The sequence below is a fragment of the Sander vitreus genome, chromosome 3, assembly GCF_031162955.1.
Source record: "Sander vitreus isolate 19-12246 chromosome 3, sanVit1, whole genome shotgun sequence".
In the NCBI taxonomy this organism is placed as follows: Eukaryota; Metazoa; Chordata; class Actinopteri; order Perciformes; family Percidae; genus Sander; species Sander vitreus.
Genome location: NC_135857.1, coordinates 5423162 through 5445965, shown reverse-complemented (window position 1 = coordinate 5445965; position 22804 = coordinate 5423162). Strand labels below are relative to the sequence as shown.

The window sequence follows — 22804 nt, the reverse complement described above, 5'->3', positions numbered from 1 at the left end:
CTACATCAATCATGAATACACATTATGCTTTTTGTAGGCTTAGAAATACTACACGTGTCTTTTTACAATACCACTTAACTCAGCAGCTTAATCATTTAGCCTAACAAATGGCTAGTTAACTAATTAAATCAGTGTTCTTCAAAGCATTTTAATCTTTCTTTTTTTAAATAATTAGGTCTATATTTACCATGAAGATATTCAAGTCTAATTGAAAATGTGCATTACTTTCAGTTAAATGCACAGCATTATATTATATGAAAATATTTCTTTGTTTGTCTTTATTTCTGCTGTTTGATAAAGTGGCAAAGTCACTAACTGCCTGTTTGCAGCTCATCTAACCATTAGGGTTGGCTATCATTAGTTTATCATTAGTGTTGACTTATTTCTGATACTTTTAAAACAGTGCTGGTGCATTAACGGTGCTTGAACCGATACTTTTAGACAAAAGAGGAGCACAAAACATTAAAGTGTCATTAAAGAACGACTTGTTTATTGCTAAAGCCATATTACATGTGTGTTGCATGTAAATTCAATTTGGTAAAGTGTCCTTGTGTTTCGTGGAAGGCGCTATATAAATGTGTATATATGCGTCAATAGCAAGTGAGCTAAACACATTTTATGAAACAGCTAAAGCTCCTCACTACCCAGCACAGTGGACCCTTTACAGTTTGTCTACCATCCCAACTGATCAACAGAATCTGTCACTAAGTTTAAGGACCTGGAATTAAACACTTCACTGCGCATGTGGATCCTTGACATCCTGACAGGCAGACCCCAGGTGGTGAGGGGTGAGGGTGAGCGGACACACCTTTTCCACCCTCAACCTTAAGACCGGAGCACCCCAGGGCTGTGTTCCGAGGCCCCTGCTGTACTCCCTGTACACCCACGACTGGATAGCCATTTTCAACTACAACAGCATCATCAGGTTTGCTGACGACACAGCTGTGGTGAGCCTGATCACAAACACCAATGAAAAGGCCTACCTGAAGGAAGTAGAGGACCTGACCTGCTGGTGTCAGGACAAAAACCTAGGATCCTGGTATCCCCTCAAATACTGGGCAATTTCTACTCCTGCATCGTTGAGAGCGTCCTGCAGGGAACATCACTGCCTGGTATTGAAACAGCACCTACAGGACCGCAAGGCTCTGCAGAGAGTGGTTTGATCGGCTGAACATACAAGCCCTACCCTGCCTAAAGGATATTTAGACCAGGCGCTGCAAGAAAAAGGCCAGGAGAATCATTAAAGATCAAACCAGCCTTTTCTCTCAGAAAATAATAATTCATCACCATTTCATTTTTGATCTTATTCTGCATTAAATATGTCTGTTCATGTGAAGCACTCGGTGCATTTAATTTCCTTATTGTAAAGCACTGAGTGGTAGGCTGTTTCTTGTATGAAAGGTGTTTAAAGTTAATTACATGATATGAATGTATTTTTTGAAAATAATTGTTCAATTTATGCAAGATAAACAAATGTGTTCGAATCTACTGTACATATTCGATGTTATAAGAGTCAGATGGTTGTGGGTGGGTCAAAGAATGAGGACAATATTCTCTATACTGTAAACAGAGCAGTCCGCTGCTGACAGCAGTCAGCACCTTAACTCCATTGATTATTTCAGAAGCTAAAGGTTTAGTTTGTTTCCTCTGTCAAGTTTATAACTACTTTTTTTTAGTTTTGCTGTTTAAATATCCCACAATATCAGCTGCAGGGACATACTTGGAAAGGTTTACAGTTACTGAAAGCAGCCTCTCTAATCATTCAAGTACATCTTTAAAGAAAACACTCATACATCACTACAATACATACATACATATATACATACAAACAAACATACATACATACATACATTTCTAAAAGCTTTAGCCTACAGAGACTGTAGGGGACTGTACAGAGGGGGAGTGAAAATAATTCATTTGGGTGGGTGGATGATTTAAGTTAATTGATTTAGATGCCATCAGAGCCGATCTGCGTATTCTCAGACAATATTCCTACTTTCTTATTCTTATTCTTTATTTTATAAGGGACATCCCACATTAATTAACATTTCTGTAAATGTGCCTGTGTTAGCCGGCCGGCTAATTTTCAACTGTATTCCTTTGGCCAGATGATTTTAGACCATGGTGAAAATAATGTATTCATATCTGTGGTGACTTTCAACAAAACATGTTAAAATAAGCCCACTGCGGGGGCGAACGGGTAAACGGACGCTGCGCTCAGCTAAAAATAAACCAATATTCGGTGTACTGTGTAACTGGATGCATTCATTCACAGTTCTGTAAACACATGCTCACTGTAATGTTGTACTACCAGTCGGAGACAAGAGTAAAGTTCTTTCATTAACCGCTTTATTAAACCACTCAAACAGTGCCACAAAGTACAGTACAGGGTTACTACTGCGCACCTTAATATTTTGATTATGATAGCGAAATAATGCGTCGTTTAAATTGTGCTGCCGCAAGGACTTGTGGGATGACATTTTCTCCTTTCCTTTTGTAAAGGATGGTCCAGTGTATCCTATGATAAAGGAGGTAACAAAGGAAGCATTGAAGCACCTTTCCTTATCACTTAGACAGTTGGAACAGCTCTTATCATGGCTGCCGCTGAGATACTTCTGGGTAATTTCACTCCGTTATGAACCTTCCTAAGCAATCGGACTGCAGTCCAGCACTGAGAGGCTCACTAAGGAGCTGCTATTTATTTATTATTATTACTGTTTTTAATATAGGAACAGGATTACATTTCACTGGAACTGTACTTTATATGATTTTCACGTGATGATTGATTGATTAGTTGATTGATATTAAATAGCCAGTCAGGGCAGTAACAACATGATTCAAATGACTAAATAATCACTTTGTGTGATAACTAATAACTGTATCTGTGTCTCCTTCTTCTTCCCTTCTCTCATTCCATGCAATTACAACCAGCCATTGTGTCTGACAGCAACAACTTATTATCATGTCACTTGTTTCCTCTTCTGTCTCAGGTCTGATCACCACAACCTCCAGGAAACTGGACCGTGAACAACAAACAGAACACGTTTTAGAGGTGAGGACATAGTGTGTGTGAGTGTGTGTGTGTGTGTGTGTGTGTGTGTGTGTGTGTGTGTATGTGCATGCGTGCACAAAGTCATGTGCTTAACACACGGTAGATGTGTTAAGCATGACTAAGAATGAAAGCGTCAGCCGGGGCAGCAGAGGAAGATGATGGACACAGCTCTGAGGGTTTTTGCTTCTATCGTATTATACAGATATAGATAATTTTACTGATAATACTTGAGTCCAACCAAATACAATACATTTTTGGTAGTGACCAAAATATATCCCGTACTATGTCTGTACTGAAAGTTGGCATCAGATGGCCAGTCAGATTTGCAGATTTTCTCATTCTTTGATAAGGTAGTTGCTGAATTCTACTTTACCAAATTAATTCCATTTTTTATGTTCTCATACGGTTGCTCGTGTTTAGACAACATTAAACATCTGCGATTTTGTACATGCAAGTTCAACAATGACTGCTGAAAATGCTGTTAAGTTGATCATCACTCACTAGGTTTTTTCCTGAACTTTCCACTGCATCTTACAGTCAGGGTTTAAAGTGGGAACCTTTGATTATTAAGTAAATTCTAAATCTGATTTGCAGTTTCATACATCAGTGGTTCATTCTGCAGCAGCGTGAACTGCAGCGATGCACAGCCATGAGTGCGGTGTCAGTAGTTAGTTCACACGTCTGTTATAAAAGAAGGACAGTAGTGTCTGTTATCTAAACTGCTAAAGTCAGTTTAGTGAAGTGATGATACCGTTGTCAGTAGTCTACCGGTTACTATCAGGCTCGGTAGTGAACGACACGCTGACATGCTGACGGATTTGGTGTTTTTATCTGAGCTGGACCAAAGACTATTCAGTTAAAACAGATCAGTGATGCTGTTCTGCCCTCGGTGTTCCCCTTGAAGTTAGCTGGAAGTGATGTAATGTAGCGTTTTATGTAGAGTGAGCACTGCTCTGCCTGGGTCTTCCTGGCTCTGCCTGGGTCTTCCTGGGTCTGCCTGGCTCTGCCTGGGTCTGTCTGGCTCTGCCTGGGTCTTCCTGGGTCCGCCTGGCTCTGCCTGGGTCTGTCTGGCTCTGCTTGGCTCTGCCTCAAGAAGGTCAACAGCGGCTGGTGGCGGCTGGTAGTGGCTGAGATGTGAGCGACAGCCATCTTGACCGCAGTCTTTTTCTTAGTCAGCCGAGCTAGTTTAAATCGAGTCCTCTGAGCTTTTCGGGGGTCCAGAGGCAGCGTCTGATGTTTCTGCATCACGCTCGCCGTCACTCACACCTCCTAAAATGAATTCTGACCTTTACTGTAAATGCATTGACATAGCCCTGGATACACATGTGACTATGTCCACTTTTCAATATAAGGTGTTAACACAGAGTATAGATATAGAAAAAAGATGAATTGGATTATATTCACAGGTATTATAAAACATGTTACACAAACACGTGTCCTGTATAAATTGAGAAATCCCACTAAATTGTGAGGGAAATTACTTTTTTAATTTATTTTATTATGGGTTGCTGGAAAACAAATCCTGACAATGACTGAACTTCAATTAAGGGTTTTACAATCAAGCATTTCTACTGTATCAAAATCAGAATCAGAAGATTTATTGTCATTGCACAAAAATGAACAACGAAATTCTTAGCAGCAGTTCACCCAGTAAACATAAATCTAAATCTAAAAGCTTTCAAATTAATTCTCACATAACAAAGTACATACACATTTGTACCTTGGAATAGCTACATTAATAAAAAACATAAGATGCTGTAAACTTTGGTGAGTTCAGCTATGTAAAACCATTTTGGTGCCCCAGGCGAGGTTTCAGCTGATGCCTGTTGTATTGGATCCACCGCCAATCACAATGTTCATACGCTTGAAAACAAAAACAGCGTACAGCTTTATATTTTACAGCCTTTTTATTTTAAAATTAAAAAAAATTAAAAAAATTCTACAAACAAACTACTCATGAGGAGCAGCTGATAGTGGCCAGGAGGCGAGTCCCACAGACTGAGCTGTTTCCTGGGAGGGATGGAAGCCATGACAGTGCAGCCTCCAGAGGACTAATGCTAGTATGTTGAAGCCACAGTCAGGTCTACAGATAAGCATAGAGTCAGCACTAGTTCCCAGCACAAGGATAGTGCACTGGAATGGCGTGGTGAGTGGTGCTCTGCCAATAACCTCATCATAAACACCACAAAAACAAAATAACTCATAATAGACTTTAGAAAACATAACACATGAGTGCGTGGAGAGAGTTCATTCATTCAAATTCCTGGGCATCCATATCACGGACGGTTTCTCATAGTCAACCATAGACAGTATATAAGAATGGACCAACAGATCCCGTTGCTCTGGACGGAGACCAGTGAAGGCCATTAGAAGCACTTTTCCGGTGAGCACCAAGCGTTACTGCGCAGCCTCAAACTGAGAGAGACGACGTAAATGTGACGTGAGCAACCTGTCTGAAAGTTGTAAGTCTTCTGGTAGCTGTGCCAAGAGAAATCTCAATCATTCCCAATCTTGCAGAGACGGAGAGCCTAGGTATATGTAAGGAGATAACATGGGCACAGGCTAATTATTGCTAACTAAAATGCTAGTTCCATCCATCCATCCATCTTCATCCGCTTATCCGGGGTCGGGTCGCGGGGGTAGCAGCTCCAGCAGGGGACCCCAAACTTCCCTTTCCCGGGCCACATTAACCAGCTCCGACTGGGGGATCCCGAGGCGTTCCCAGGCCAGGTTAGAGATATAATCCCTCCACCTAGTCCTGGGTCTCCCCCGAGGCCTCCTCCCAGCTGGACGTGCCTGGAACACCTCCCTAGGGAGGCGCCCAGGGGGCATCCTTACCAGATGCCCGAACCACCTCAACTGGCTCCTTTCGACGCAAAGGAGCAGCGGCTCTACTCCGAGCTCCTCACGGATAACTGAGCTTCTCACCCTATCTCTAAGGGAGACGCCAGCTACCCTCCTGAGGAAACCCATTTCGGCCGCTTGTACCCTGGATCTTGTTCTTTCGGTCATGACCCAGCCTTCATGACCATAGGTGAGGGTAGGAACAAAAACTGACCGATAGATTGAGAGCTTTGCCTTCTGGCTCAGCTCTCTTTTCGTCACAACGGTGCGATGAATTGAATGTAATACCGCACCTGCTGTGCCGATTCTCCGACCAATCTCCCGCTCCATTGTCCCCTCACTCGCGAACAAGACCCCAAGGTACTTGAACTCCTTCACTTGGGGTAAGGACTCATTCCCTACCTGGAGAAGGCACTCCATCGGTTTCCTGCTGAGAACCATGGCCTCCGATTTAGAGGTGCTGATCCTCATCCCAGCCGCTTCACACTCGGCTGCGAACCGATCCAGTGAGTGCTGAAGGTCACAGGCCGATGATGCCATCAGGACCACATCATCTGCAAAAAGCAGCGATGAGATCCCCAGCCCACCGAACTGCAACCCCTCTCCACCCCGACTACGCCTCGATATCCTGTCCATAAATACTACAAACAGGATTGGTGACAAAGCGCAGCCCTGGCGGAGGCCAACTCTCACCTAAAACGAGTCCGACTTACTGCCGAGAACCCGGACACAGCTCTCGCTTTGGTCGTACAGAGATTGGATGGCCCTGAGAAGGGACCCCCTCACCCCGTACTCCCGCAGCACCTCCCACAGTATCTCCCGGGGCACCCGGTCATACGCCTTCTCCAGATCCACAAAACACATGTAGACTGGTTGGGCATACTCCCAGGCTCCCTCCAGGATCCTTGCAAGAGTAAAGATCTGGTCCGTTGTTCCACGACCAGGACGGAATCCGCATTGTTCCTCTTCAACCTGAGATTCGACTATCGACCGAACCCTCCTTTCCAGCACCTTGGAGTAGACTTTACGGGGGAGGCTGAGAAGTGTGATACCCCTGTAATTGGCACACACCCTCTGGTCCCCCTTTTTAAAAAGGGGAACCACCACCCCGGTCTGCCACTCCTTAGGCACCGTCCCAGACTTCCACGCAATGTTGAAGAGGCGTGTCAACCAAGACAACCCCTCCACACCCAGAGCTTTAAGCAATGCTAGTTAACATTAGTAATTAAACTTAAACAGCTAATGTAAGTTGAAACTGTCTGCAAGCTTCTCCTGTACTATACGGTAATTCCTATGCGACAGTAAGTCCCGTGGTTATGACACAATCGTTAGCCTATTTTTACAAAAACGTCTGCTATGGAGCCATAACGTGAGGTACAAGGTAATGGAGCCTTTTATACATTGTCGTGTTTCTTTAGAAATAAACAATGGACAAATAAAGTCTTTAAACGCTTCAGATGTAAAGTTATTCGCTGTCAAAATGAATGGCAGTCAATGGAATGCTAACGGGGGGTGAGTGCTTATTAGCATCTAAATGCAGCCATAGGAGGTTCGGGTTGTGAGGAGACGCTTACCCCCTTGTGGTCAACTAACACCACAACATTTGTCAAAAAAGCACAGATACTCAGGAAAAACAACATGAATGCGAAGCTGCTGGTGTCCTTTTACAGATCCACAATTGAGAGCATCATTTCATACTGCATCTCTGTGTGGTTTGCTGAGTGTTCCGATGCAGACAAAAAGGCTCTGCAGAGAATTATCAAGACTGCAGAAAAAAATTGGTTGCCCCCCCTCCCCTCCCTGTCAGATATTGCACTCAGCCGCACTCTCTCGAGAGCCAAGAACATCATCAAGCACAATACTCATCCTGGCCACCACCTATTTCAATTGCTACCCTCTGTTAGGCGTTATAGGTCTATACAATCCAGCACCACCAGATTTAAAAATAGCTTCTTCCTAAATGCAATAGTTTCCCTAAACAAATGTAGTTAGACAAACCCAGTCACTCACTGTCACCTCCTGCACTTCGATACTTGCACTTATCTGATCATTGCTCTTTTACTGTTTTTATTCTGTTTTATTCATCCTGTAAGGATTATTTATTGTATTTATTGTATGCACCCAGTGGAGTTGCGCTCCTAATTTTGCTGTAAAGCACAGTGACAATAAAGGCATTCAAAAAAGGGTTACACTTTAGTTGTCAGGTCAATGGGTACACTTCAATTTCTATTTATATTGTGTGTCAATGGTCTGACCCCCGTTACCAGACATAATGAGCTGACAAGTGGCCAACATGCCAAGGCTTAAGGAATGCTAAACTGTGTTCTCTAAATCTGTTCAAATGTCTGACAAGAGTGCTTCAGGTATGGCTGCTTTAGCTCTACAACAAAAACGTAACCTATATAGAGACAGCTACTTTGTCAACAGTAAATCTCTTCCTTATGAAGACTTAGAGGAGGTACACAAACTGCACATTTACATTACATTACATACTTTCCTGTGAACACATTCTCTACAGACATTTTTTTTTTACTTTCCAGCATTGGTTATGTAAGGAAGCTACGACGGAGCATTAGGGCCACGTCAAGGGAAAAAAAAAATGAAGGAGGAAGATTTTTTATTTATTTTGCATTTCGAGAATAAAGTTGAAATGTCGAGAATTAAGTCGAAATGTCGGGAATAAAGTCAAAACGACGAGAATAAAGTTGAACTACCATTTTGAGAATAATGTCGAAATGTCGAGATTGAAGTTGAAATGACGAGAATAAATTCAACTCCTTCATCGCTTAAACACATTAGAGCGACTGTCCGCCATGCCAGCTGCCATGTAGGCAACATCATAGATATGGGTTACATCCTTGGAGTGCCGCGCTCACCTGAGCTCCACTCCTTCAGGATCAAACTATTTGATCAATTGTCTTATTGTGTCTTGATACAGCATATCCTCTCTGTATTGCGCGTGGGTGTAACCATCGATAGCCTACCCTTGCATCTGTCCATTACAAGCTATTTCAGTTTGCAAGAATACGGCCACCTCTTCCAAGTTTGTGTGGTTTCTCCTTCTGAACAGACTTATCACCATACTGTGTTTATGCGCTAAAAGAGAATGAATTTCCTTGTTATTAAAACCGATTCTGAAGTATAATTTCACGAGTTCATGTAGGCCTTCACAAGGCATTTTGTAGAAGATTATAGGTAAACGTAGAAGTTTGGTTTATTCTCAAAACTCCGACTTGATTCTTGAAATATCAAGTTTTTTCATTTTTCAATTCATGTTGACTTTATTCTCGCCATTTCGACTTAATTCTTGACATTTCGACTTTATTCTCGAAAAGCAAAATAAATAAAAAAATCTTCCTCCTTAATTTTTTTTCCCTTGATGTGGCCCTAATGCTCCGTCGTAGGAAGCTGAGACAAGTGTTGGTGTCATTATCTTTTTCAATAATTGAAATAGATTTTATAACTACTACTACCTGTAGCTGGTGATTCCTTTATATTGCCAGCATCTTATTTTGTGATATGCAGCAGACATAGCTGGAACTTTTTACTTGATGTAAAATGGTTACATCAAGTTGTAATAAAATGTTTGTGTCAATAAAAAACAAACAATAAATCTTTCAGCACTAACCAAAGGAGCGTACAGCTGTGTGATGAAGCATTGATCAGCTGACACAGGACGGTACAATCATCAGTTTGGCCCTGGTTGGTCTTTGAAGCAGCTTTCTTAAGGAGCTGACACACCAAAACACATTTTACACAGTGAAGGGCATAACTTTAAAATAATAGTTTAATACATCAAAGGTAGACAAGCATATTGACCACCACAGCAAACATACACACACACACACACACGCGCGCACACATACACACACTCTCATGCTAATCTTTTGTTTTTTATCATTATACTCTCTACCCCTCAGTCAGCTAGCCAGACCAGTCTTCACAATCTCTGCAGTTGCTCATGTCTGGCATTTTGTAAAATGACAGATGGTATTGTTGAATGAAGCCAGCCATGAGCACAGGGGAAATGAACTGCTGCTGCGTTGTGAATCTGTGACAAGCTATAAAGTGATTGCACTTCGAGCAAAATTAATATAAATGTAGGACAAAGAAAAAAAAAGCCTGCTTCTTAGCTCTCATTGGCTAGCTCCACCTCGCAGTGATCACCTTCTTTATCATTTTACAAGTCCAGAAGCGGCTCCAGAAGTAGCTGTCAAAACATAGGAAGACAGATTGTTTCCTTATCATCATATTTGTCAGAGACTGAAGGAGAATAGCAGCAAATAGAATGAACACAGACAGGTGCAGTGGTTACTGTTGAATAGTCAGGGTTTTAAAGTCATTACATTCTATAGCCCCCCCTACCACCCCCCTTTTTTCTTTTTTGAAAAATCTCACAGTGGCATAGGTCTTCAGAAACTCAAAGATATTCAGTTTACAATTATATAAAACAGACAAAAGCAGCCAGAAAGTGGTTAATTTAATGTTTGCAAAACTAAAAATGTCAAACTCAGTTGATTATTGATTCATTTAATAATTGTTTCAGCTTAGCATGATAATATGAGACACATCTAAAAGAAAAGGTCTTTCTTTCCGTGTGTTCTGAATGGCCACACGCCTTCTCCTGGCTGCATTCCACATTGGCCAAATCACTGCCCACCGTAAATAGTACTTCACTTGGACATTGTTCACAAAAGTTCAATTAAATTTTTCAATTAAATTGTATTTATAGTATCAAATCATAACAAGAATTATCTCAAGACACTTTACAGATCTCTACAGAACTCTGTAATTTACAAAGACCCAACAGTTCCAGTAATTCCCCCAAGAGCAAGCATTTAGTGTGACAGTGGCGAGGAAAAACTTCCTTTTAGGCAGAAACCTGGAGTGGTGAGGAAAACTTCAAAGGAAGAAACCTCGGACAGACCCAGGCTCTTGGTAGGCGGTGTCTGACGGTGCAGGTTGGGGGCATGATGAACAGTGGCAATTATAGTCACAATAAAGATAATGGAACTATGACTAGAAATAGTAGGTGTAGTAGTGGCGTAGCAGGGCGTAGCTGGACGTAGCAGGGCACTGTCAGGTGTAGCAGGGTGTAGCAGGCTGTAACAGGGCATAGCAGTGCGCCGAGCAGGACCACGGCTACAGCTGCAACCATGATTTAGGTGCCACCCTAATCCAAGGAAAACTGCGGGGTGAGAAAACATAAGAGCTCCGGGGAATAAGGCTTATTCCCTTATTTTGGCAGAAACCTGTCAGCACTCAAATGTGCGTAAGAGTGCTATTGAGTGTGCATAGATTCTGTTCTTACCTCAGAACAAATCCCAAATAAGAAAACATTGGTGAATATCAGAATCTTGGGGAAAGGAAGACATTTCTTCTAAAGAATGGTTGGTGAATGAGGCTTAATGCTTTCAAGTGATTCTCATCAATTTGCAAAGTCAGGAAATGTCATGTCACCATGTCAGACTTACCCAGTTTTACCTTCAGATGGTCAAAAGTCAAGATCAATTGCAACATCACAAGTTAAAGGAAAACACCTGAACCATTATGGGTTGTGTCTTTGAATCCAGGATCCAGTCCCTGAATTGTAACCCATTGTCTGCATATGTATTTGTATTGAATGTCTCACTGCCCCTGCAGGTGTTGGTGTCAGATGGTGGTCCTAGTCCCAGACAGAGTACAGTGTGGGTGATGGTTCAGGTGCTCGATGAAAACGACAACAAGCCCACCTTTCCTGAGAAGGTCTACCAGGTCAAACTGGCAGAGAGAGAGCGCAGAAAGAAGGGCGAGCCCATCTATCGGGTGTTCGCCTACGACCGCGATGAAGGGCCCAACAGCGACCTCTCTTACAGCATCGTGGACGGAAACGAGGATGGCAAGTTCTTCATCGACCCCAAGACTGCAGTTGTATCTTCACGCAAGGCCTTCACTGCAGGGAGCTACGACATCCTGACTGTATGCCCACCTTCATCAATTATTAAGCATGTCTGCTTACAGGTTTAAGGACATTTTGAATATCAGTTGGATTGTCTTTGCTCAAAGTCTTATAAATGCATGGATTTTGAATTTGAAGCTTACATTTGGCATTAAAAACAGTTGAGTTCATAAAAGAAACCTGCCTGATCCCAACGATATGCATTCTGGTTTCAGACTGGGCTGGGGTGGGGTGGGGGGGGTGTGATTTAGAACTATTAAAATTTCCTACCAGGCTAAGTGAACCGCCCTCGGGCCCCAGAACTTACTGTGTTAGTGACATCTGTATTTCCAACTCAACAGTGCGTGTTTGCCTCAGAGTGTGCCCCTACAAGTGAATCTGTATGTTTGCATATGTCTACAGCTTGATGTTTCATTTCAGGCCACCTCTGAACTCATCCCAATCTAACTCCTGTGCTTCTCAGATAAAAGCGACAGACAACGGGCGTCCTCAGAAATCTTCCACAGCTCGCCTGCACATCGAGTGGATTCGTCGCCCTCCTCCCTCCACTCTCCCAGTGCTCTTCGATGAGCCATTCTACAATTTCACTGTCATGGAGAATGACAAGGTGGCAGAGATCGTGGGTGTGGTGTCACTGCAGCAGAGCTCCACCCCCTGGTGGTTTGACATCACAGGTAAAATGTCCCTATAGGTGTGCAGTGTGTGGCCAGGCTCAGTGCATGCTGTGTGTTGCTGTGTGTATGAGGTGCAGCTCAGATACTGTGGCCTTGCTGCATGATCTGTTATGCCCTGACCATCCCAGTCACCATGGTGACAGCTTCTCCAGCTGTCAGGTCTGGAGGTTATAAAGCAAAGACAAAAGTTGGCCGTCTATAAAGAACTGATATGGATGGGTTTTCCTGAGACTGTCCCTTTCTAAGTATTATTCCTGACTTATCGTGAGCCTTTCATAATGTCTCTGTTTAGAGGAGGCGCTGGCTCGCTCTTAATGAAGAACATGCAGAGAAATTTTAAAGCCACTGTGACATTCCCCTACAAACGGTATAATGCCCAACGTGGCACACTTAAATCCCTTGGATCTGTCAAATTTCACTTTCACCCACTTAAAAGGCTTAGCAAGATTAAGTCATGCCCAGTGCACTAAGCTCAATTTTTACGCATTATGTATGGTGACGATTCTGGTGTGGTGAAAGTGATTTCATAATTCTAATAATCAGTACATTGGATTCTAATTCCATTAGTTTGTAATGCCATGTAATACTGTATGTACACTGACAGTTCCCCAGCCGTGATGCATGCTAGATGGACAACAGCGACCAGGAAGGACTGCACTTCCCTTTATGCACCATCCATCTTTCCTTTTGTTGTCTCTGAGCAGTGACAGAGTGTGTATCCAACTGGAGATACCTTCTGGCTCTCTCTCTCTCTCTCTCTCTCTCTCTCTCGCCCCCCTCTATAATAAATTAAATGATAGGTCTATATTAATGATTTTAGGAGCTTAGAACGTCATTGTTATGATAATAAAGCCGCTGTGATCTAATGCACACATATTATTGGCCAACATGGCGATAGGTCCCGTGTCATGTCTCTGCTGCTTGGTCCTGGTCCGGCCTCATCTGTCTCTGGCTGACACTGGGATTAACCTCCGCCTTTCCACTACACAGAAGCTGCTTCATTGGGTGCCTGGGTAGCTCTACTGGTAGAGCGTGTGCCCATACACAGAGGCTCAGTGCTCGACGCAGCAGCTGCTGGCTTGACTCCGACCTGCGGCGCTTTGCAACATGTCATTCCCCCTCTCGCTCCCCTTTCACGTCTAAACTGTCCTGTTGTCATAAAGGCCTAACAATAAAAATGCCCAGAAGTCGTTTCCTTTTGCAGCATCTTGCTCTGACTTTACTTCTTTTTTAACCTCAACTTCTCTGTGCTGCATTTCTTTTTGATCTTCACAACCTTAATTTCTTTTTGACATTTTCAGTTTTCTCTGTGATCATAACTTCAGGGAAGTAAGTTTCCCGGCCGAGGGTCAGGCTGAGCCAATCAGATTTAACAAAACACGGAGCAGCCTAAACCCTCTAAATTGACAGTATTAAACCGTCCCAGTCTGACGGCCGGGCCAGAGCTCCGTTTTGCGCTGTGTGCAGATGTGAGAGCCAGGCCAGCCCATGTCACAGCTGATGGGGTATCCTCAGCACCATCATGATCACGTGTTAGAGTACAGTCTTTTTGCTGCATTTGACCAATAATGTTGCGTTTTAGTGAAGATAGTCTTTAAATTCAATTAATCTATCTCTGCTGCCTTCACTTTCATCTGTTCCAGAAGTGAAGACTGTAGATGAAAGCTGCCTATCCACAGGTCTTTGTTCTAACCTGGAACATTTTCATTTTATAAATAATCCTTCATAGTACACAGGCATCATTGGAGCTGTGATCAATTGAATCAGCTGTGACAGGTTGTTATTTTTCAACACATTCTCATGAATGGGTTTGTATGATATCGTATGGAGATTTATGCACACCAATGATATCCTATGAAATTAGATTAGAGCTCCGTGAGCTGTCCGCCACATCAGCGGCCATTGCTAGTTTTTTAGCTGAATTTTAGCTGAAAAAAGGTGACTGTGAGCTGGTACAGGGCACCACGAGCTGTCGGCCGTTTCAGTGGACATTACAGTCAAGTTTTGCCCGCAAAAAGTGAGCGTATTACGGCAACAAAAGTTAAGTTTAGGCACCAAAATGACTAGTTAAGTTAAGGAAAAATGGAAGGAAAAGATGGTGGTTTGGATTAGAACACTCCCGGGAAGCGAACACACGTTTTCTTGGTGAAAGTCTTTTGTTTTCTCCGGAAAGCGAACTCCTCTCCCCGACTTGAAAGCGCTGTACTTTATGGAAGTCCAGCCCACTGTCTCTGTCCTGTCCTCCTCCCTCGGGTCTGTCGGTCCTTCCTGTCTCACCTTCTCTCTCCTCTCTCTCCTCAATGCTTCATGCCTGGAAGGTCCCAGGTCTTTCCGTGAGATCTTCTATATTCTGCAGAGCGCTTGTGGCAGGAACTGTTCCACAGAAGGTATCTCCTTTCCAACTCTCACTATCACTGTTAGTTGTCTTCTCTCTACTTGCTTTCCTTGTTTCCTTTCCTTTTCCTTTTCCTTGTATTTTTTAATTGATGCTGATCCTCCACCCCGAGGTTCAGCCTGAGTGTGTCTGTGTTAGTGTTTATCCTGTGTGTGTGTGTGTGTGTGTGTGTGTTTTACATTAATAGTTCATTGAAGGGATGAAGGTTTGGTAAAAAGTTTTTCAAAAGCACTCCTTATGGAATAAATGCATGCCTTCATGCAGCCCTTTCTAAAGGCGGGTTCACACATGCTGACCCATTAGCTAAACTAATGGCTGCAATGACTGCTGGCAGACTGAAGAAGCACAACACAGGATGTCCATCCTGCAACAGAGTGGGGGTGATGGCCACCGGCAGGAATGGTGGAACACATTGGGGGTGTGAGTTTTTCTTCACCCGAGTGTCCAAAACATGCAACCTCAGATCAGTCGATACGATCACTAAATGGATAATCGACCTTTGCCCTAGGGTGCTCTGGTACCATGTACACTTCTGAGCATCTTTATGTTCAAACATGGTGTATGCATATGCACAGACAACTCTTACATACATCTTACAAAACCCTCCCTATACCATCAATCCTGTTCATGAAGGGTGCATATCAAAATTATGACAAAACATGGTTGTGTTTTGTTGTACCTCTGGTAGGGGTATCTGAAAACTTTGAAAAATTCTGCCCCTGGGTAGACAATATTTATTTAGGATAACAAAACAGTATTTCAAAATTGTTTAAAATTTGCAGAAAATCTGCGGAGGTGTCGCCAGAATTCTGCGGGCGCTGCCTTCGTGTCATAACTCAGTTCTAAACAGACAGACACCATACAAAAAGTGCTGGAGTCAGCAGAACCTACTCCAAAGTCCATCAGAAACAAATGAGTATGATTGAAATACAACAGATGATTAGTACAACTTTAGACCATGCCTCATAATCATCATATTTAGACCTTTTCTTCAGTAATAATTAGGGCTGTCAAAATAACGCGTTCATTTCGATTAATTAATCTGAGAAAAAATAACGCGTTAAAAAAATTAACGCAGATTAATCCATTCCATATTGACGTTTGCATACAGACAAAAATCTCGTGCCACTGATATGTCTGCGCTTCTCTCTGCTGCTCTGAAACAGACGTTACAGGAAACACAAACCCCGCTGCATGTGACGCTAGTTAACACAATACTCAACAGCAGCTAACGTTAGCCTACCGCTAGCTAGTAGCTGGATTAAACACGGTTAAAATGCTGACAGCTAACGCTAAACGGTGCAAAGTTTGACTGTGTTTTACTGTAGAGGATTGTAGAGGTATGTAACAATCTGTAGCTGCCATCGGAAAAAAACAACACAGATGGTGCATTCAATGAAACTGGTAAACTACAGCCTTGTGGTGCATTTGAAGTTATTGTAAATGTCCTTTTCCTATCTGGTTGTTGTTTTTGTCGTTCAACAGCAATTTACTAGTGAAATAAGTTATTGTTATTGTTATACATTATTATTAAATCATTTCATTTTGACCATATGGCCTTAAACAAGCCGTTCTTTAATGTCACCAACTGTTGTTTAGTAACCTTTTTTTTTTCTTCTTTTTTTACTTAAAAAGTATCGGTTCAGGCACCGTTAATTATGTATGCGATTAATTTCGATTAATTAATCACAGAGTATGTAATTAATTAGATTACATTTTTTAATCGATTGACAGCTCTAATAATGATGTCATTCAGCTGATAGGTATCAATACATCCATGGTCAGAGAGCAAACAGGAGTGGCTGAAAACGAATGCAGTGTTCATGGTGCAGGTCAAACTCCAGGTCATTAGCTCACTGCCTCTATGGCAAAGTACACTTCCTGTTAGCATCATCTATAGCAACTCAGTTACCAAAAATGTCCTAAACGTTGTTACCACTAACAATAAGGCTAACACAATTCATTAAATGAGCTTTTTTCATTTAACACAGTTTGCTATGTTTTTTGACTGGTAGGCGAAAAGCTCACGCTAAAGTATGATAAAGCACTCTCAGCTGATAGAGAAACATGCACAGCTTTGCTTCATGTCTTGGTGTTTTTTAGCATCTGCCTCTTCTAATATGTTCTTGTATCAGGACAATTCATTGTTCATTATCATTTACCTACATGACAGTCACAGAGAGTACTTGATTCTGATTGGCTGGACAAGAAAGGTTGGAAGAAGTCACGTATTTACGTGACTCATCACCAAAGGTATGAAATATTTCTCCTTGTGTCTCGGCCCATGGATGACAGGACAGCGGCGTGTTCCGGGGTTAGCTCTGTGATCACATCTCTGTCTCTCTGCAGAAAACAGCAGGGGGAAGTTCTGTCCAGTTGAGCCATTGAGTATAAACTGGCTTTCAGACAGGCAGTGAAAACCAATTTTAGAACAGAGCAGAGGGTTTTTTGCCTCCCCCATTTTGCGGAGAGTGAAATTTTCTCTCTGTAATTTGGCGTCGGCAGACGGGAGGCTTTTTCTGGACTCAGTAGGATTCTTGCCAAACCCTCTTCTTCTTTATGTCCTGCTGAGGATGATTAGCTTGGATGGCAGACATGGCTGTTTCAAGCTGCCCGTCATCAGTGGCAGCGGCAGAGATTTTATTTTGCTGGTGCTATGGGGTAGCTCTGCATTACAGTGAGGGTGCTCTGTTAGAAATAATTTGTTTTATTAATGTATTTATTCATTCTTAGAATATGAATTATAGTATTCACACATTAACAAAAATGTTTTATAAATAAACCACAGCAATTTCTTGGGGGTGCTATGGGAATTCTAGGGGTAGCTACAGAACCCCCAAGCCCCTCCCTATGCCCGTAATCGATATTTTGCGGTGCACACAGCAAACGGCCCATGTTACAGTACATACTGCAATCTCATTCCAACGTAAAAACTATCTATTATTTGCCATATGTACTCTTCTGTATGTGTCTGTTTGAATATAGTCTGGCTCAATGGATGTCCATTGCTGGGATAAATCTGACGCACTTAATGTCCCTCCGCCTACTTTATCTCTGCTATCTGCCTTGCAGAGGCACCGTGGCTGCATCCAGCGCTTAGCGCCGCCCAGGACGCTTGTGATTGGTTTAAAGAAATTAAAACAAGCCAGTAGGAGTAGTTTTTTTCTCCTATCCCAGAACAGATAAGCAGTGTAGCCAGACCATACTGCAGCACTGTCCAAGTGTGGTCTCACAATGTGAAACTAGTTTGAATACTGTTGTGCTCACTCGGGCAAAGCAGTCCCAGTGTGTCAAGTTCAGGTCATCTGCCTGAGATTCTTATGGATTTCTGTCATTCTTAGGTTTCATTTTAAACAGATGGGACCCTGTTTATAGGTTTACATTTAGCTTTTCAATTCGTCATACATTCTCTGTAGGTCAGCTATGATCTATTTGCCATGCATCACAATAAAGGATAATTGAGATTAGTTGCATTGCATGTGAGCAAGGATGCATGTGTATAAACTATTATATTTTATGATATGTGTTTTAAAAGCCAGCTTTGCAAAAGTTTTGTTCGCAGTATAGGTCCGTGGAGGCAGGCTGTCTCTGGTCTCTCCCCAACCTGAGGCCCGCTGCTGGGACTGAGCATTCCTCATGCTGTCTCTATACCAGTGCACAACACAGTCCTTCATTTCCCAACTCATGTCTTTCCACACATCGCCTTTCTTATTAAAATCATGCTGGCTCGCCCTGGTTTCCCCTTTAGCATTTCATCACACACACACACACACACACACACACACACACACACACACACACACACACACACACACACACACACACACCCATGCAGCTTGCATGGCCAGTGCTCATGCTTCAATGTGTTGCTGTGATCTTGTGTGTGCTTTTGACCGTCAGTCTGCAGGAGTGTGTATATTTGTTAGTGTTAGTGTGTGTGTGTGTGTGTGTGTGTGTGTGTGTGTGTCTGTGGAGGGGGGGGGGGGTGTCAGCAGCCATCCTGTATACCAAGGAAAATCAATGAGTAGCGTGTGTGAAGCAATGGTCTCCAGTCATGTGCTGTCCACTCAGCGTGTACAGGTTGGATTACTCTACATTTCAGATTTTAATACGTGTTAGGACATTGCAGCATATGAATGAAAACCATTGGTCCATAAATCCAACTGTCTGCTTTGTGTGTATGTGTGTGTGTGTGTGTGTCTTTATGACTGACCCTGTCCCCCCCCCGCCCCCAGCTGGGAACAGCGACAGCGTGTTTGACGTAGAGAAGGCTGTAGGCACCATCCTCATCGCCAAGCCTCTGGATGCTGAGCAGCGCTCCTTCTACAACCTGACGGTGCAGGCCACAGACGGCACCAACACCGCCCACACACAGGTACAGCAGCAGCTTCATTTCATGCTCGGTGCTTTACAGTTAGACCTTGTAACTGTTTTTGGAGCAGCTTAAAATGCTAATGCGCCAGAAGCCACAGAGGAAGAACATGTGTCCATGTTACTGCTCCAGTGGCTCAGTACAGCCCAGGAATGAGAAGAAATGTTAACAATTTGTTATTTGAGCCATATGTTAATTAACCAACAGACATGTTAACCCAATGTTGGTCCCCTCATTCACTAATGCTGTCCATGAGTCAAAATGACTGGATCACATTAGATACAAAGATCAAAGAGTTGTTGTGCTATGGAGATGATACACCATCTCATCTTGTCTCATCGGTGTGAACTGGCAGCTTCAGAACGCTGCAGACCGGCGCGTTGCAAGTAGGTGCAAGTTTACACTCGTCTCGTCCAGAACCTTTGGTCTGAACTGGACTTCACAGCGCTGTGAAGATTTGACTGTGAGAATGGCAGTCAAATCAGGCTCTTTTCTATCAAAGCATCGAATATATTAATCTTTAATACATCCAATGGTACAAAGCCAATAATGTTTCAGGAGACTGTTAGAGAGTTGTTGATGCAACTCTGTGCTTATTGTTGTGGTGGTATTACACTCTTTGACAGTGTCAAGATACAAAGCTACAGTAGGTAACTTTTAATAACTTTTTGTCATATTTGCTGAAACTGTCACTATGTCCAGTAGCACATGAGACAGAACTGCGCTCAAACTGTCAAACTAGGCAGCGCTGATCAAAAATAAATACATTTCTGTTTCTGCATTGGCTATTTCTTGCCTCAAATGCTTTCAGAAACATATAGTGTATTGTTTGGCTGCTGTTTGGTTGTTAATCTTCGGGCATGGTGGAAACTTGCAAATGCCATTAGGAATACTAGGAGGAGGCAGACAAACATGATTTCTTGTCTTATGTGCCACTGTCAGGATATACTGACAATTTCAGCAAATATGACAAAAGGTTATTTTAATAAAAGTTACCTGCTGAACCTTTAGGTAAAATGTTACAATAGATAGGGTTCCAACTGGTGTCTCAGGTTATAAAGCTGCCTGCTGTTTGTCATTGTGCCTTTCATCATCTAAACAGAACACATTCTTCACATATTGGTTTCAATATTTTTACACAGTGTCACAAACATACTCCCTATTCACATGCAATACAGATAAAGAGACACACACACACACACACACACACACACACACACACACACACACACACACACACACACACCTGTAAAATGGGAGGAAGGCTCCCAGATGGAGAGTCAGCATGGCGTCATGCCACCAGGGAATTTCTCCACAGTTGAGCAACAGAAGGCCGCCTGCTGCAGGCGGGTTTAAATTTAGACTCTTTGCCTGGCAGTACTCAACTCCTGTCTCCGTTTTCCTCCGCTTCTCTTAATGTTTTCTCTGGATAGGAGTCAGTACAAATCTCCGACTCCGTTTTCTGGATGTGTGTATAGTGCAAGTTGTCACTTTCCTCCCCCACTCAGTCCTACTCCTGGTCCTGCTGCTGTTTTGTACTTGGTAATCCTCACAGAGTTCAGTTGGTATATTTTGGCAGCACTGTGGCTCAGTGGTTAACACTGTCCCCTCACAGCAACAAGCTCCTGGGGTTCAATGTAGCTCTTGATCGTTTTTCTCTAAGGATTTAAAACGTTTATTTCTGTCACTTTTCTCCCACACTAAAAAGACTTGCAGGTTATATGGTATGTAAAGCTCAAACTAAACTTTATGTCCACATAGCTGCAAGGGTCCCCTTGAAATGTCATCTGCCCATGTCTGTGTGGTTCACCCAGACATCTTGCCAGACAGCAGACTGTACATGCAGCATCAGTGTTGACAACTATTTTTCAATGAAAGTTGCTAGCACCAGCTCCAAAAGTCGCTAAAAGTCGCTAGATACGCTCATTTGCATATTTGTGACGTCATTACGCAATCATTTGTATAAAGGTTAGTGGTTGTTTTAGCAAAGTAGATAGAAAGAAATAGAACTCTTTAGCCAAATAATCACAAATTCAATACAGGAATTTATTTTACCTTATAATTATTACTTAGGTAGCCTATCTTTGAAGTAAAAAAAGAAATTCTACAAAGGGAGGGAAAAAGATCAATAAATAATTCTCAAAGAAGGCTGGCTTACCCAGGGCCAGGCCGGCTCAGCGGAGTCTTTCTCCCGTCGCGTCCTGCTGTCTCTCCTACCTACACCGCCCCCCGCACACCCTGTCCCCCTCCCCTTCTAACTGCCTGCGCACTGTGCACAGTGCTGCTGCACATGAAGAGAGGGGGGAGAGGCTGCTCCTCTGCTCCTCAGTCACAGAACAGAAGACTGTTTTGGCAGCTACAGAAGAGAAATACCTTGGGTGCTCGCTGGACAATACTGGCAACTTTTCTACAGAAAATCGTCAGATTTGTCGCTAGTCGCTTTTTTGAAAAAAAGTCGTAAAGGGGGTCTGAAAATTCGCTAAATCTACCGACAAAGTCGCTAAGTTGGCAACACTGTGCAGCATGGATATGTGTGAACATGTCCACCTATGTAGACACCTGATGTACTGTAGTGTAAACAGTGTCCACTGTCTGCCCTGCTGTAGGCTGCTCTTAGCTGCATCACACAGCACAGCCTTCCTGACCTCTCCCCAAGAACTCTGTCTTTCTGTCTTTGTGTTTGTGTTGACTCAATGAACTGAACAAATGCAGATAATGGTGCACAGTTTCAGACTCCTCGGGGGCTTTTATGGTCCGGCTTCACACAAGGATAGTGTAGTTGTGTTAAGAACAAAAATACAGAGCTGATGAAAGAGTCGTTCAAACCCTACTTTCACACGTCTGTACCAAGTCGGTGCCAACATTCTTAAAATGTGATGGTTAGGGTTAACCGTAACTCTAACTTCAGAACCGTGCCCAGAGCCAGGGGTACAGCTGCCCACGGCTCCCAGATACCACGGTTCTAAAAGCCAGAATTGTCAGCACTTTTGAGACATGCCTTCCTTTGTCAGATTTCTAATGCTTTTTTACGAGAAGGTTTTTGAGTCATGCAGAAAAGGACTGTGGTTAATGTAAGCCTGTGACATAAATCACACCTCATCAGCTTTAGTTTGCTAAAGAGTCTATTTTCTTGATTTATCCAAAAAGCAGTCCAAAAACTCATTTGGAAATCTGTTGTGGGAACCCTTGGAAGAGGAATCTTAGAAACAGTAATATCCCTTTTACACCCGAGGGCTCAACCAGGGTTGAACAAGGGTTCACTGAATATGACATGTAAACTGCCCCGCTCGTTTCTAGCACTTAAGGTAATTGGTATGCATCGCTCTCAGGTTGTAACCCAGGTCGTATCTGAATTGTCATGACCAGGACAACCCGTGTTGACTGGCTTGGTTTGAATTGCCAAAAGAAGGGTTGAACACGGCTCAGATGACCCTGGTCCGACCCTGGTCAGTGGTGTGAAAGGGGTATAAGACAATTTGTTCTCTATATTTGAAACTGTTAACATGAGTGGTTATTGTGCCTGAGTCAA

At 42.9% G+C, this 22804-nt stretch overlaps 1 protein-coding gene across 1 annotated transcript in view; it reads left to right on the top strand.

The window, feature by feature from the left end:
- The window catches only part of fat3a (FAT atypical cadherin 3a), a 143398-nt gene that overhangs the window by 43599 nt on the left and 76995 nt on the right, over positions 1-22804 (top strand). The window contains exons 3-7 of the mRNA XM_078243259.1: positions 2991-3052; positions 11540-11854; positions 12298-12508; positions 14827-14895; positions 19139-19278. Coding sequence (XP_078099385.1) covers positions 2991-3052; positions 11540-11854; positions 12298-12508; positions 14827-14895; positions 19139-19278 — 797 coding nt within the window. The remainder of the gene's footprint in view (positions 1-2990; positions 3053-11539; positions 11855-12297; positions 12509-14826; positions 14896-19138; positions 19279-22804) is intronic.